The sequence below is a fragment of the Rhinolophus sinicus genome, chromosome 16 (genome assembly GCF_057876585.1).
Source record: "Rhinolophus sinicus isolate RSI-liver-muscle chromosome 16, RSI-T2T, whole genome shotgun sequence".
NCBI classification, from domain to species: domain Eukaryota; kingdom Metazoa; phylum Chordata; class Mammalia; order Chiroptera; family Rhinolophidae; genus Rhinolophus; species Rhinolophus sinicus.
The window spans coordinates 7,356,015-7,371,284 of NC_142516.1; the positions used below are offsets into that span (position 1 = coordinate 7,356,015).

The 15,270-nt window shown below is 45.7% G+C and overlaps 1 protein-coding gene across 4 annotated transcripts; it reads right to left on the reverse strand.

Annotated features, from left to right (window-relative positions):
• Positions 1–1,330: 1,330 nt before the first annotated feature.
• ZNF79 (zinc finger protein 79) lies at positions 1,331–15,082 on the reverse strand. 4 transcript variants are annotated; one of them, XM_088793590.1, is made up of 7 exons: positions 12,562–14,253; positions 10,783–10,924; positions 10,135–10,218; positions 9,813–9,898; positions 8,567–8,693; positions 7,955–8,050; positions 1,331–2,636 (listed from the first exon to the last, which is right to left on the reverse strand). In XM_088793590.1, the coding sequence occupies exons 4-7, from the start codon at positions 9,840–9,842 to the stop codon at positions 1,456–1,458; spliced, it is 1,434 nt and encodes a 477-aa protein (XP_088649716.1). In that variant the 5' UTR covers positions 9,843–9,898; positions 10,135–10,218; positions 10,783–10,924; positions 12,562–14,253; the 3' UTR covers positions 1,331–1,455. The 4 variants fall into 4 exon arrangements, with proteins under 4 accessions (XP_088649716.1, XP_019584182.3, XP_088649715.1 ...); XM_019728623.3 differs by lacking the exon at positions 10,783–10,924 and having other exon boundaries at positions 10,135–10,180; positions 12,562–14,254; XM_088793589.1 differs by lacking the exon at positions 10,783–10,924.
• Between the last annotated feature and the right edge of the window lie 188 nt (positions 15,083–15,270).

Below are 15,270 nucleotides of genomic sequence, written 5' to 3' on the forward strand. Positions count from 1 at the left end.
TTATTGCTGAAGTCAGCTGCAGTTCCTAGCCTGACGGTTCTCTGAAGCTGTTTAAACCAGTAACACTATCTTCTAATGGGTCTTCCTTTATCTTTCCTAAGTCCTCAACTCCCCCTTAGTTTTGTTCTTTTTGAATCAGTTTGAGCTTGTCACTCTCACTTTATTAGACATGTGAATGGACACCTGGGCACTGACTGGGACAGGCCATAGTAGCTGGAAGGGACATCTGGTCACTACCCTAAAGGCAGTTGGGAGTGATTAACCCAAGAACCTCATTTCCCCGCCATTAGCCATTTCTTTGCTCTCCCATGAATTTTGTCAGCAGGCTCTTGAGTAGGTGGTTTTTAATCACCCCAGGTGGAATCCGGGTTGGAGTAACACACTACCCTTCAGTGGAAAGGATGACCTGAGAACGCTGAGTGAGGGAAGGAGAAGCATTCCAGGACGTGCCGAGCCACCCAAGGAGTTAAGGCTGGAGGCCTGGCGTGAGGATAGTTCAGGACACAAGTAGTAGAAGATAGTAAAGGGAAGTCAAATGCCTATCTAACCCCAAGTCAGGGAAGCACACAGGACTTAGAAGTGCTGAGATGAGGTCACACCAGTTGGCTGTGAGGTCGGTATAAATGTCAGGGGTGGGACTCAGTTCAGTGCAAAGGAAAACGGAAACAGGCCAAGGGGAAAATCTTGCTCTAAGGAAACAACGTTCTCCAATGAGGGGAAAGAAGTGAAGACAGGCCACCTGCCTGAGTCAGGGAAAGCACGGCTGTCATCAGGTGGTCCCTTCTTAGTCTCCACAGAAAGGGGAAGTGCCTTCTGGAGAGATTTCAGTAGCTTTTGACACCTTCAACTTCACTGTCCTTCCAAGACTGGTTTCTTTACAGCAGTGACAAGCACTAGACATTGGGCATGGCAGTGCTTCCTGAGTTGCATCTGTGTTTATGTTTTCATGTCGTTAGCATTAGGGAGTGAATCCCTTCCCAACCCCCAATGGGACTACAGCATTTAATGGTTGGCCCTAGAAGCCCTTCCTTGTATTTACTCCCCCAAATCAGATACCTTAGTGGCCCCGTTATAGAGAAAGGCTCCTTCCTAGCCAATGTTCTTGGTTCTTTAGCAACAGCCCTCATTAAAGGAAAGAGAACAGAACCCAAAACACCTAGCCTTTAAGTAGGCACCAAGTTGGTTTTCATTGACCACTTAGAGAGCAAGGTTTCGGGAGTGCCTGCTATACAAAGCACTGTGGCCCACTGAAGAAAGGTAACTAAAGTAGACGAATAGGAGCGGGGCTGTTGAAGCTTGTGGAAGATGTTAAGGAGGAAGAATGGAGACCTTCCACATGTAAAATTCTGACTTTATTAAAGGTGCTTTTTGCACGTGGCTCTGGGCTCCGAAGTTAGACGTCTCCAGATGCATTCAAAGTATCTGCATTTACCTGTCGGGTCCCATCTATGTTGGTCATGTTCCCAGTTCCTCTCCAGCATGGAGTCTCTGATGTCTGATGAAAGCTGAGCTACACCTGAAGGCCTTCCCACACTGGCTGCACTGGTAGGGTTTCACACCAGTGTGAATTCTCTGATGCTGACTCAGGGATGAACTCTGGTTAAATGCTTTTCCACACTCATTGCACTCGTAGGGTTTTTCTCCAGTGTGAATTATGTGATGTCGAATAAGCGCTGAGCTCTCACTGAAGAATTTCCCACATTCATTACATTTATATGGCTTCTCCCCAGTGTGGGTCTTTTGGTGGATGATGAGATTTGTGCTTTGACTGAAGGCCTTCCCGCACTCGCGGCACTTGTAGGGCTTCTCTCCTGTGTGAGTCCGCTGGTGGTTGGTGAGGTTGGCGCTCTGGCTGAAGGCCTTCCCGCATACCTTACATTTGTAGGGTTTCTCCCCTGTGTGGATCCTCTGGTGCTGAATAAACGCTGCGCAGTAACTGAAGGCCTTCCCGCACTCGCTGCACTTGTAGGGCTTCTCCCCCGTGTGAGTCCGCTGGTGGTTGGTGAGGTTGGCGCTGTGCCGGAAGGTCTTCCCGCAGTCACTGCATTCGTAGGGCTTCTCTCCAGTGTGGATTCTCTGGTGCTGGACCAGGGCTGAGCAGTCACTGAAGGCTTTCTCACACTCGGTACACTTGTAGGGCTTCTCTCCAGTGTGAGTTCGCTGGTGTTTTGTGAGGTTTGCGTTCTGGCTGAAGGCTCTTCCACATTCGCTGCATTTGTAAGGTTTCTCTCCGGTGTGAATCCTCTGGTGCTGGATAAGCGAGGAGCTCTGGCTGAAGGCCTTCCCGCACTCGCTGCACTCATAGGGCTTCTCCCCCGTGTGGCTCTTCTGATGCTGGGAAAGGGAAGAACAGTAACTGAAGGCTTTGCCACATTCATTACATGCGTACGGTTTCACTCTGTGAGACTTAATGATACTTGAAGTCTTCCTGAAGCTCTTTGTTTGCGTTTCACCTTTAGGGGGTCTCACTTCCATGGGAACTCTCTGTTGGGGAGAGAGGACTGGTCTCAGGTTGAAGCTTTTCATCAGTTCACTGTTCCTGTGATCTGACTCTCCAGGCGGCATCTCTACACTTCTGTCTTGGAATGAGTCTTCAGAAATGTCTTGCTCTGGTGATTTAGATACAATCTTCCAGTCTGAAAAAAATTGAGAGGCAATTAAATTCTTTTGGAAGAGAAGATACTACTGAAAAACAAAAGGCTGACGGAGCTGAGCTGAGCTCGTGCAGACAGTTCACTACTACACTTCCTTTCACCCAGAACATAACTTACGTTTCTGTTTTAAACCATGAATAACGACCAAGGTGGCTTTTCAGAGACAGCACCCTTTAGGCCCCTTTTCTAAACTGGGAAGGGATGAAATTTACCCTAATCCTCGGCCTCAGATGCAATACTCCTTTTATTTCTTCCTGATATTTATCTCTCGCTTTTGGCCAAGTACTACTGTAGTCTCAAGCTGTCTTAGTTGCAAAATTCTCTGGTTTTGGGCAATCTAGCTACCAGGTTTAAATAATTCACTTTAAAAAGCTGATGGTGAAGGACGTCAGCAACATGAATTTTCACTTAACAAGATTTTTAAATGGTTCATTCTAGAGTTGGCGAGAGCATACACTGGTACAGCTGCATAAATTGGAACCTTTCTGGAAAACAATATGGTTGTACTTAGTCCCCTTACCTTCTGTCCAAAGCCCCCACTTTTCTTCCCTCCAGGATCCATCAATTTGTTCTTTGTACCTATGAGCTTGTTTTTGTTTATAGACTCCACATGAGTGAAATCAAATGGTATCTGTCTTCCTCTGTTGGGCTTACTGCACTTAATATTCTCTAGGTCCACCCATGTTGCAAGTGGCAAGATATCATTTTTGATGGGTAATATTCCATATGTACTACATCTTCACCCATTGATCTATTCATGGACAACTTTACTGGATATATTTTCAGTTGGTGGTTTCTTTGAAAATTGAGTATATCATTCTACCCTCTCCTGCCCTATATGGTTACTACTGAGAATCTGACAATAATCTGATGGGTTTTCTTTTGTAGGTTACAGTTTTTCCCGACTGCCTTGAGAATTCTTTATCATTAAACTTTTGATAGTTTTAATGTTTTGGAGGTCTTTTGGCGTTGAGATAATTACATGGTTCCTGTGCTCAACTGTCTGATTCCTTCCCTAGGTTTAGGGAGTTCTCATCAATTATTTCTTTGAATAGGCTCTCGGTTCCCTTCTCCGTCTTCTGAGACACCCATTATCCTTACGTTGCTCTTTCTGATGGAGTCAGATGGTCCTTGTAGTGGAGTTAGTTCATTTTTTAAAAACTAGTTCTCTCTTCAGTTTGAATCATGTCTAGATTTCTATCTTCAGGCCTGCGAATTCTGTCTCCCATCTGGTCTGCTATATGTCCAGTGCTTTTTAATATACTCATTTACTGAGTTCTTCAGCTTCAGAATTTGATTCTAGTTTCAATCTCTTTGGTACTCTCTGTTCATAAATTTTATTCTGAGCTCAATGAACTGCCTCTCTGAGTTTCTTTGTATCACTGAGTTTCTTCATGACAAATCTTGAAAATCCATCTTCTGTGACTCTGAGATTGGGTCTGGACATGTGCAAATTACCATGTTACCTTGGTTGTTCGTGGTACTTGGATTGTTCTGCCTGTGCGTTTGAGATAGGGGGCTCGTGTTTAGATACCGTTTTGATCTTCATAATTCAGAGGTTGATAATTAGGTCTTTGTTTCTTCTTACCTGCACTCCTTGCGCCTGCCTTGGAAGTCATGGTGGATGTACCAGCTGTGTCTGGGTACCCTGAGTCTTGGCAGAACCACCATGGTGGCAGGGAGCCAGGGTCACAAGCCTACTGTGCTGCCTTCTGTTTCTAAAGACCAATAGCACCATTGTGATGTTCCAAGCATCTCTGCTGCTGCCAGGCTATGCTGCAATGGCGGGGGGCAGGGGTGGAGGGTAGCCCGATTCTTTGGCACCAACGCTGCTTCTGCCCTTACCTTCTGGGCCACAGTGTGGGGGGTATACCCCAACTCCTCCCCTGCTGTTAGGTGGGGCTGCAGCATCTGTGGACACCTCCCCTATGCGTTCCAATACACCTGCCTTCAAATGTACTGATGCTTGGACCTCGGGAATCTGTTGGATTACAGATGTCAACTTGTAAATTTAAGGGGAGATACAAAAGGAATCTTCTCACCCTGCTATGATGCTGTCACTCTTTCCATTTTCTTATATTTAGTTTTGGCCTTTTCTTGCCCACTTAAAGTCAGTTTAACTTTTTTTTCCCCAATGCTGATTTAACTTTTGCTTATCTGGGAAACTTTATCCTTCAATTCTGAATGATAAACTTGCTGGGTATTCTTGGTTATAGCTTTTTCCCCCTTTCATCATTTGGAATAAATCATACCATTCCCTTCTGCCCTGCAAAACCAGCTGATAAGTCTTATGGGGGATCCTTTGTGTGTAACTAGCCGCTTTTCTCTTGCTTTTAAGATTCTAACTTTCGGCATTTTAATTATGGTGTGCCTTGATGTGGGCCTATTTGGGTTCCTCTTGTTTGGGATTCTGTGCTTTCTGGTCTTGGATGTCTGTTTCCTTCGCCAGGTTGGGGAAGTTTTCAGTCATTATTTCTTTAAATAGGTTTCCTGTCTTTGTCTCTTCTGGGACCCCTATGATTCAAACGTTAGTATACTTGATGTTGCCCAAGGTCTCCAAATCTACCCTCATTTTTATAATTCTTTGTTATTTTTTTGCTCCGATTGGTTGATTTCTGTTAACTTGTCTTCTAGCTTGCTGACTCCTGCATCAGCAAATCTGTTGATTCCCTCTAGTATATTTTTCAGTTACTCAGTTTGATTGGTTTTTAATACTTTCTTTCTGTGAAGTTCTCAGTTCATCTATTCTCCAAAGTTCATTGAGCAGCCTTATAACCAGTGTTTTGAATGGTCTGTTTGGTAGATTGCTTGTCTCTGTCTCATTCAGTTCTTTTCCTGGGATTTTTGTTTTGTTGTTTCATTTGGAATATATCGTCTCATTTTGGCGGGTTGTTTCTATGAATTAGGCAAAACGGCAATCTGTCTTGAAGGAGTGGCCTCGTGTTGGCGCTTCCCTTGGTGTAGATGGTGTGCGGTGTGTTTGGCAGGCGAGCTGGAGCTGGATGGGGGGCAGGGGGTAAGGCATACAGGGGCCACCTTAGGCCGGTGGAAGCTGGGGCAGGCATGGGCCCTGGAGTCCCATGCAAGCCTCGCTTGGGCACCTTCGCAGACTTGGTAGGGCTGCAGTTGGCGCAGGTTTGGGAGCCCCAGGATCAAGCCCCAGTGGGGCTGCTTTGGCAGGCCAGCTGGAGCTGTAGTTGGGGGGCCTCAGGCCGAGTGAAGTCCTAGGGGCAAGCACACGGGGGCCCAGAGCTTTGGCTGTAGTGGGTGAGCCACAGGGAGGCCCGGCGGTAAGCTGTGCTGGGACCCCCTTGGAATCCCAGCTGGAAGCTGTAGCAGGCTGAAGGGACTCGGGTAAGCTGTGTCGTATGGGAGCCAGGAGCTGTAACGAGTTCTGGGGACAAGCCACAGCGCTGGTTTGGGCCTGGGGTCTGCCTAGAGAGCTGGGATCATGGTCTCATCCAGGCCATCCAGGGAGGAGGGGGGCAACAAATGATGCACTCCCTTCCTGCTGTTCCCCTCCCATTTGGCAGATGCTCTAGGGTTAGTAAATGGGTTTCCTTCCCGAATAGTCCCGGTGCCTTTTAAACCACTTCCCCAGCAGGGTCAAGTTTGCAAGTAGGCCCTCCAGTGACCCCTCCCTACCACAGATCAGTGCATCGGGGGTGGGGTTCCCACGGTGTCATGGCTCAGTCTCCCATTTCTGTGTGGTCACTCGCTTGTTGCTTGTGCAGTTGTTCAGTCAGCTCTGTTATGCAGGGGGATTGCTTGTCTATTGGTATAAATTTGATGTGTTCGTGGGAAGAGGTGAGTTCAGGGTCTCCCTATGTTGCTATCTTGGACTGATTCTGAACCCTCTTTGGGACCTCATTCATTTTAAGAGAAACTTGAAAAATGTAAATTAGTGTACAATATTTGGAAATGTAAACGAGGCGTAAGGTCCCAGACACCTCTGTGTCCTACATAGGTGTTTGGAGGTAAGGGAGTGGAGTTTAGGGAAGGCTATGGAGCTTTTCACAATGGTCAATTTTCCTGAAGAGATTCTTTCCATTTCGACCTTATTTCCCAGAGGAGAGAATAGCAGGATTAGTTCTAGATATCCTTGATTTGAATTTCCACACAGAATCTTGACCCAGAATGTCTGTGTTCAAATCATGGCTCCACCTTTTACTAGCTGTGTGACTTTGGGCAAATTGTTTAATCTTTATATTTGTATTTAATCTTCATATTTGTAGCTCTCATGCAGAATTACTGTATTTAAATGAATTAAAGCATATAATGGACCCAGAACGGTACGTGAGAACTAGTGTTAAATGAGTGCTTGTTATTATCTTAAAACAGCTTCCCGTTAAGCAGATTTCCCTCTAAGGGGCACATGTATACCTCTAATGCCCAGTCTGCCGCAAGCACAGACACCCCCATTTCAGGTTGAGAGCATCTCTATCTAGTATCTGACCATCTATCTGAGTGAAAAATGGGAGAGGAAAAGTGACAGGAAAAGCAGTGGGAGACAGGAGCAATTCATGCGATGTTCATGAATTGTCCTACCTCACAGCCTACCTCCTGAGTCAAGGGAGTTTACTATCTAATAATATCCCAAACCGAATATACCCAAAACGGAACTGCTGGTTTTCCCTTGTAGGCTAGTGTCTTTGTCAGTTTTCCCATTTGTCCAAATACTCAGGCCAGTTTCAACCATTAATGCCTCCTGCCCTCACATCCAATTCACTAGCAAGTCCTATTGGCTTTAACACCCAAATAGGTCCTGAATCCCCCTTCTTACCAGCCACCATCATCTCTCACTGGAACTTCTGAACTGACTCTTAGCTGATTTCCCTGCTTCTACTCTTGAACCCTGAAAATCTGTTCTCTACATATCTGCTGAATTATCTTTTTAGACACAAATCAAGTAATTGTCTCTTCCTGCTCAAAATCTAAATCCCTTACCACGGCCTCCAAAGCCCTACATGACCTACCACTCTCTGTCTGTTCAGTCCTGGGGTCTTCAGAGCCTTCATACAAGCCAAGCAAGCTCATTTCCCACTCGGAGCCTCAACATATGCTGAATGTTTCGCCCCCAAATACTCACATGACCGGCTCACTCTCTTACCGTCTCAGCACCAATGTCACCACCTCAGTGGTTTCTCCTATTCCTCTGATCTAAAATCGCCCCCCACCCCAACCATATGTGCATTCAAACCTTTGTGCCCCCAGTCACTGTTCCCTTATCAAATGCACTAATAGTTTTCAAAGAGGCTTTTGTTCCAAGAGTTTCACGGGCTTAGAGCTTGCTCACTTACCTGGACAGGTACTCCTTAGGCCCTTTCCCTCCAGCATCCATGGGCCTTCCCTTTGCTCCAACTGGGAGTTCATGCCAGGCTGGGAAACTGGAAGTCCTAGTCAAGGGAGAAAGAGCCACCCAGAACTCAGGGGAACGAAACAGGCCAGTTAGGTCGTGAATTTCATTCAACAAGCAAATATTTATTGAGCACTTGGTGCCGGGCACTGGGGATGGAGCAGTGAACAAGACAGACGTGGTGCCAGTGTCTCGGTAAAGCATTTTTGGAAAGAGCTAGAGAAACAGCCTCTAGCAGGGGGTCAGCCAGAAGTTAAACTAAGCCCATAAAGCAAGCTACTTAGGAAGATGGGAACTTTCCCTACTGAATATGGAGGGAACTGGCCTGAAGGTTACCCCAACCCTCTTGAGAAATAAGCAAATGGTAAGGTGCAGCCTTGGGGAGCAAATGAAAATGCCTGTTTCCCAACCAAGAATGCAGGGGCCTTTCCCTAGGGGATGAGGAGGACTAAACATTGTCCCTTCAGGATGTCAGCAATTCGGGATCACTTAACACTGGAAAGAGCCACAGGTTTTCAGAATTGAGCAGATTCTGTATGTTAAGTGGTTTCCTTACCCAATAGGACCAGGTTCCTGGCCTTGTCTGGTCTCCCCTCCTTGGACCTGTCCCTTAGAGCAGGACCTGAGTAGCTCCACTCTTCATGGGTAAAAGCTACAGTCACAGTGCTGAAGGGCATGGATCCCTGAAACAACAAGCACATTTCTTCTTGCCCAGTGACCTTAGGAAATGAGGCGGAGAGGGGGTAGGGAGGTTGGCGCCGTGGGGCGAGGTGGGTAACAGGTCTGCAAAGGGTCTCTGAAAGGATTCAGGACTCTGGTGAGTTCCAGAAAAGTACTTACTATGTGCCTAACACTATGGATGCTGACACAAATAGAACAGTCTCTCTTGCCTTCACATTTGTAATTCTCGTAGACTTTACATACGAATAAACAAAATGTACACACACACACATGAACATTAACTGGGCAGAAACTAACAGCTGTTTGGGAATTAAGAGCCAATATAGAAAAAATTAGAACATGTGCATTTACACAATGAGGAATCAGATGCAAATTAGCAAAGAAAGGTAAAAGCTGAATGTTTTCAGAACATTGAATAAATATCCCCACGAACTCAGACATCACACAGTAGTACAGCAGGAGAGCCAGGTACGTAACGTAACCATCTGTAATAACGTTGAGATGGACAAACCCATTTTATAGGATAATAGAAGAATCCTGGGTAGAGCTGGGGGCAAAGGGGGGGGGGGGGGAGGACAATCATGGAAGAGCACAGAGAGAAGGAAATCCACGGCAGGGGCGGCACCATGAGCAAAGGCATAGAGCAACTAAAGCCCCCTGCAACTAAAGATTGAACATGGCACCTTGAGCTGAGCTCCCAAATGGCTCAGTTGGTTGGAGTGTGTCCTCTCAACCACAAGGTTGCCAGTTTGACTCCCACAAGGGATGGTGGGCTCCGCCCCCTGCAACTAACAATGGCAACTAACAACGGCAACTGGACCTGGAGCTGAACTGTGCCCTCCACAACTAAGATTGAAAGGACACCAACTTCACTTGGAAAAAGTCCTGGAAGCACACACTGTTCACAAATAAAGTCCCTTTCCCCAATAAAATCTTAAAAAAAAAAAATAAAAAAATTAAGTGTTATCTGGGGGATCAACAGCGATTTTCTTGTATGTGTGTTTATTTTTCAGGTTTTCTATAATGAACATGAATTCCTTTTGTGATTAAAAATCAAACCAAAGAACCCTTAATATGAATTTTTAAAAAAGAGGCTGTATTGCAGTAAATTTCCAACTTACATGGGGCCCAGCTGTGAGACCAGCCACCATTCCTTCCTCTCTTGTGCTCTCCTCTTGGATCACTGTAGTGTCTGGAGAAGGAGGTTCTGGAGGAAAAGAAAGAAACCAATGACACATAAAAGTCTATATAGCTCACAATATTCTCATTCTGAAGAGGGTTCAAAGGACACTGGGTTCCAAGCCACTGGGGCTGAATTTGCAGACCTGCAGTGAGTGGGATGTAAAATTTCCCATTCTCCTTCCTACCTTGGAAATCCCATCAATTCAGTATAGGGAGGCATTAGGTGTTAACAGACTCAAGTATCGCCCACCAACCACTTACCTGCAGTGTGCAAATCACGTAACCTCTAAGTCTCATTTTTTCTCATCTGTAAAATGGGGATAATAATCCCTTGTAAAGTTGTTGCTGTGAAGATTAAAGGAAAATGCAGAGTTGGCACAATGCCTAGCATGTAAGTATATAGTTTACAAATACTACCTATTAGTTCTTTAAGTGGCTGCAAATTTCAGACTTTTGCCTAATCAGAAGAAGGGGTAATGATTCATCCCAGGAACACAGGTTGGTTCAACATGGAAAAATCAATACACCATATTAATAAAAAGGAAAAACCACATGATCATCTTAGTAAACACTAAAAAGGCCATCTTACAAAATCTGACTCCATTTCATGATAAAACATAATAAACTAGGAACAGAAAGGAACTCCCTTCACTTGAGAGAAGGCATCTACTAAAAGCGCAGGGCTAACATCATACATAATGGTGAAAGCCTAATGCTTTGCTCCTAAGATCAGAAACAGGACATAACGATGTCTGCTCTTGCCACATCTATTCAGTATTATGTTGGAAGTTCTAGTCATGGCAATTAGGCAAGGAAAAAAGGTACCCAGATTGGAAAGGAAGAATTAAAACTATTCATGATACATGATTTTGTATATAGAAAATCTTAAGGAATCCCAAAAAAACTCACTTAACCAAGTTCCGTGAGGTTGCAGGATACAAGATGAATATACGATAAAGAGGCAACCCACTTAGTGGGCAAAAGATATGAATCGACATTTCTCCAGGTGGATTTCTATACCCCAGCTAATAACAATCCAAAAATGAAAATTCTGTAAGATAAAATAATTGAACATGAAGTGCAAGACGTGTTACCAAACGTTGAGCAATGCAAACCCTATCAAAATCCCAGCTGACTTTTTTACAGAAATGGATAAACTAATCCTAAAATTCACAAGGAAATGCAAGGGACTCAGAATAGTCAATCTGGAAAAAGAACTAAGTTGAAGCACTCATATTTACAATATGAAAACTTGTTACAAAACAACAGTAATTAAACATACAAATCAACACAAAAGAACTGAAAATAAAAACTGGACAACTGATTTTCAAGAAGGCCAAGAAACTAAATGGAAGAACAGTCTTTTCAAAAAATGGTGCTGGGACATTGGATATCCACATAAAAAAGAATGAAGTTAGACTCCTACCTTGCACCACTAATAAAAAATAACTCAAAATGGATCAAAGACCTAATGTAAAAGCTAAAACTCCTAGAAGAAAACATAAGTATAAATCTTTATGACCTCTAATTAGGCAATAGCTTCTTAGCTATGACACCAAAAACACAAGCAACAACAACAAAAAATAAAACTGGATTCAATCAAAATTAAAAACGTGCTTCGGGAGGCCGGATGGCTCAGTTGGTTAGAGTGTGAGCTCTCACCAACAAGGTTACCGGTTCAATTCCCATATGGGATGGTGGGTTACACCCTCTGCAACTAAGATTGAAAAAAGTGACTGGACTTGGAGCTGTGCCCTCCACTAGATTGAAGGACAACGATGTGGAGCTGATGGGTCCTGGAGAAACACACTGTTCCCCAATATTCCCCAACAAAAACCCCCCCAAAACCTACTTCAAAAGACAGACACTATCAAGAAAGTGAAAAGATAACCACAGAACGGGAACGAATCTGCAAATCATATCTTCTAAGGGTCCAGTATAAAGAATTCTTACAACTCAACAAAAAAAGACAACCCACTTCAAAGGATTTGAATAGATATTTCTCCAAGCAAGATGTACAAATAGCCAATAAGTACATGAATGCTCAACATCACTAATCACTGGAGAAATGCATATGAAACCACGAGGTACTTCACACACACTAGATGACTAAAATAAAATAATAAAAAAAGGGAAAACAAGTATTGAGGATGTAGAAAAATTGGGACACTAGACATTGCTACTGATAATGTAAAATGGTGCAGCCACAGCGGGGAAAGTTTCCAAGTTCCCCAGAAGGTTAAACAGTGTTACCGTAACACAGCAGTTCCTCTCCTAGGCATATACCCAAGAGAAATGAAGCCATGTCCACACAAACACTTGTGCACCCATGTTCACAGCATTATTCATAATAATCAAAACTGGAAACCACCCAGATGTCCACAACTGAGGAACAGATAAGTAAAATGTGGTATATCCATATAATGGAATATTCTTTAGCCATAAAAAGGAGTGATGCACATTCATGTTACAACATGGATGAACCTTGAAATATACTACGTGAAAGAAGTCAGACACATACATTGTATGATTCTATTTTTATGAAATACCCACAATGGGCAAATCCATAGGGACATAAAGTAGATTAGTGGTTGCCTGGGACTGGGGGAAAGGGGGATACAGCAGTGTTAGTGGACAAAGTAGAACGAGAAGCCAGCTCTCTGGCAAACCGTTCCATCCACCACTCACCTCCTTCCTCCAGCATTTGGGTCTCACCACGCGCCACCGCCTTCCAGCAGTTCTCTGGGCGTCAGCTCGATTCACTGCAGCTCCAGCCGCGCTCTGCAGGCCTGTTCCAACTACTGGGCTCTTCTCCAGCCTCTCCCCTGCGAGTCCGGGTCTAAGCCTGCGGTGCTGGGCCCTGGAAGCTCCGATAGGGCCTATCCAGCCGGTATTTCAATGTCTCCCCAGCCACAGCCAGGCCTCGGCTAGGGAGCCCGAGGCGCAACCAACGCCTGGGTCTCAAGCAGAACAGCACGTGAAAAAGCCGCTGCCCGCTCTACTGGCCGGAGCTCAGAAACTGCGGTGGAAGATACTGCCAGACGCCAGGTCCTGCTCCCGCGCCAAACAGGACGCGCCTGAACAGCGTCATTTCCGGTAATGCGCACATGCCTCCCGTCCCACCAGACTCCATTCTCCAGAAATCTCAGGGCTCTCTTCCTGGTCAAAGCGTTTTTTTCTCTCGGTTCCTGCTTTGTGACTCGCACACCTCATGGACTGTGTTTCTCAGAGACGCTTCCGCCAGTTCTTGCTCCCAGAATCTATTTCCCATCATGCTTTGTTGCCCATGCTTTTTAGGTCCACCGGAACCCAACGGCAGGGGCCTCTGAGACAGGAAGCTACTTGGGCGCGAAGGGTCCTGGGAGTGGTAGTTTTAGCGCAGGAACAGATTTACACTGGGCGCCTGATTTCTTTTCAGTGGTTCAAGTTCTCAGAGCTGCGGGAGGCGGGAGTTCTCTCCTTCCAGGACCTTCAGTTCAGGCCCCCAGCCACCTTCACGATCCTCTCGAGCCCTACTGAGAGTTTGGGATGAGTAAAGGAAACGTGGACCCCTCAGTGTGCACAGGGCAACCACGGGGTTGGTGGCCTGGAATTCTCAAAGTATAAAATCTATCAGCAGGAGGGAACGTAAGTAATTTCATGGGCAGAAACACACTTTAATAGTGTTTGATCAGCACTGTTGCAAGAGGAGATTCCTGAATATTCTATCCCTTGGAGGCTTCCTTGCTGCACCAGGGAATATTTCCACAGGCTTCCTCAGAGCGCAGATGAAATTTCCCCTCAAGCCTGTTGTAAATTCTTCACTACCCAAGGAATTTTCTGATGACCAATTCAGTTAGAGGCATTTTGACGTTAAGCTGGGAATGTGTTAACTGAAATGCAGAAATGAATTTGGGGAGAGGGGTGTCCTAAATTCTCTTCATTTGTACTCTCTGTCCTTTTTGGTCACAGCTGGTAGTGTTTTTGCCAATATAATTCTCTTAACTTTGTGGGTCCTCTATTAATCTTACTGGGAGTCACGCCATTAGGCAAGCCACACCTACAGATCCCTTTGAGATAAGCCCTTCTCTACTTTGGGCTTCTGCAATTTGGGGCTTACAACTTTAGAGGTCAGAAGTCTGAGAGGGATCTTGTTGGGTTAAAATCCAGGTGTTGGCAGGTTTGTACTCCTTCTGGAGGTTCTAGGGGAGATCTACTTACTTACCTTTTCCAGCTTCCAGAAGCTGCCTGCGTTCCTTGACTTGTGGCCCCTTCCAGCTGGTGCAGTTCTGCTCGCAGCCACAGGCCAGCAGGTGCTAATCCCACATTGGCCACTAGGCAGTAGCCGAGGGTTTCCTGACTTAGTACTGCCACCACACCCTGGGCTACTGAGAGGTGGCCTAGTGCTTGAAGCTTCAGCTGATGCAATCCCGCCTGTCGCCATTGGGTAGCGCAGTCCTTGCCTCAGGTTTGCAGAAGCCAGGGTTCTCCTGGGAGTTATTTTGGGGATGGGCGGTGGGAAATGGGAGATGGGGGGGATGTTGGTGGGCAATGCAGATTTCTACCTAGTTATCCAGTGCACTAGTTATCCAGTGCAAAGACCAGTCTTCTGTGGGCTAGGTAAAGCTCAGCTTCTGCTGCACCTGACTTCTGGGGATGTTCTATCCTGCCCCTCTTCTCCATGGCCCTGTGTCTGATGGTGCTGGGCTGGGCTCCTGGGACAGATACAGGACTGTCAGTGGGGTTGGCTCTTGGTCCCTGAAGCATCTTGTGCCCCAGAGGAGTCTAAGGGGAACCTCTGAAGAGCATGTGTGTTCACAGTCCTTGGTACCTATAAATGGGTGCTGGTAGCAATCAGAAGGTGGTGTGGATAGTTGCTGAGGGAGTGGGATAGGAAACAGGATATGAGAAAACATGTAAAGACTTCAAATGTCCCTTTTAGAGGCACCTCTTGAGCCTTACACCAGCCTTGCATGGAGCTCCCCTTCACTACCACAGCCTCACCACCAGCAGCGAACATCGATTGAACACTTACTCTTGACAGCCTCGGTTGTATGTGCTTTACATAATTATCTCCTTTCATCCTCACAACAATCCTATGAGGGAGATAGCATCATTGCGCCCATTTTACAGATGAATAAACTGAGACTTAGAGAGGCTAAGTGACTTGGCCAGGTCACGCAGACAGTGAATAGTACAACCAGAATTTGAGCCAAGTTCACTGGCTCCTACCATGCTGCCATGGCTCCTGGTCCCTAGATTACAGAGGACAGAGGCCAAGGTAGGGTTGAAGCCACAATAACGTTTTCCTTGCCCACAAGTTTAACCATCTCCCTTGCAGCCTGGGGGTGGGGTGGGGCTGATCCATCCTCCTGCCTCCCCTCTGGTCCTTTGTCAGCTCCTGTTTGCAGAGGCTGG

Coding starts and splice junctions, on each gene's coding strand:
- ZNF79 (XM_019728620.3), bottom strand. Junction 8,694..9,812: donor GTCTCACAGCTGGGCCCCAT/GTAAGTTGGAAA, acceptor TTGTTGTTTCAG/GGATCCATGCCCTTCAGCAC. Junction 2,637..7,954: donor CCTAAGGAGTACCTGTCCAG/GTAAGTGAGCAA, acceptor AATTTTTTTCAG/ACTGGAAGATTGTATCTAAA.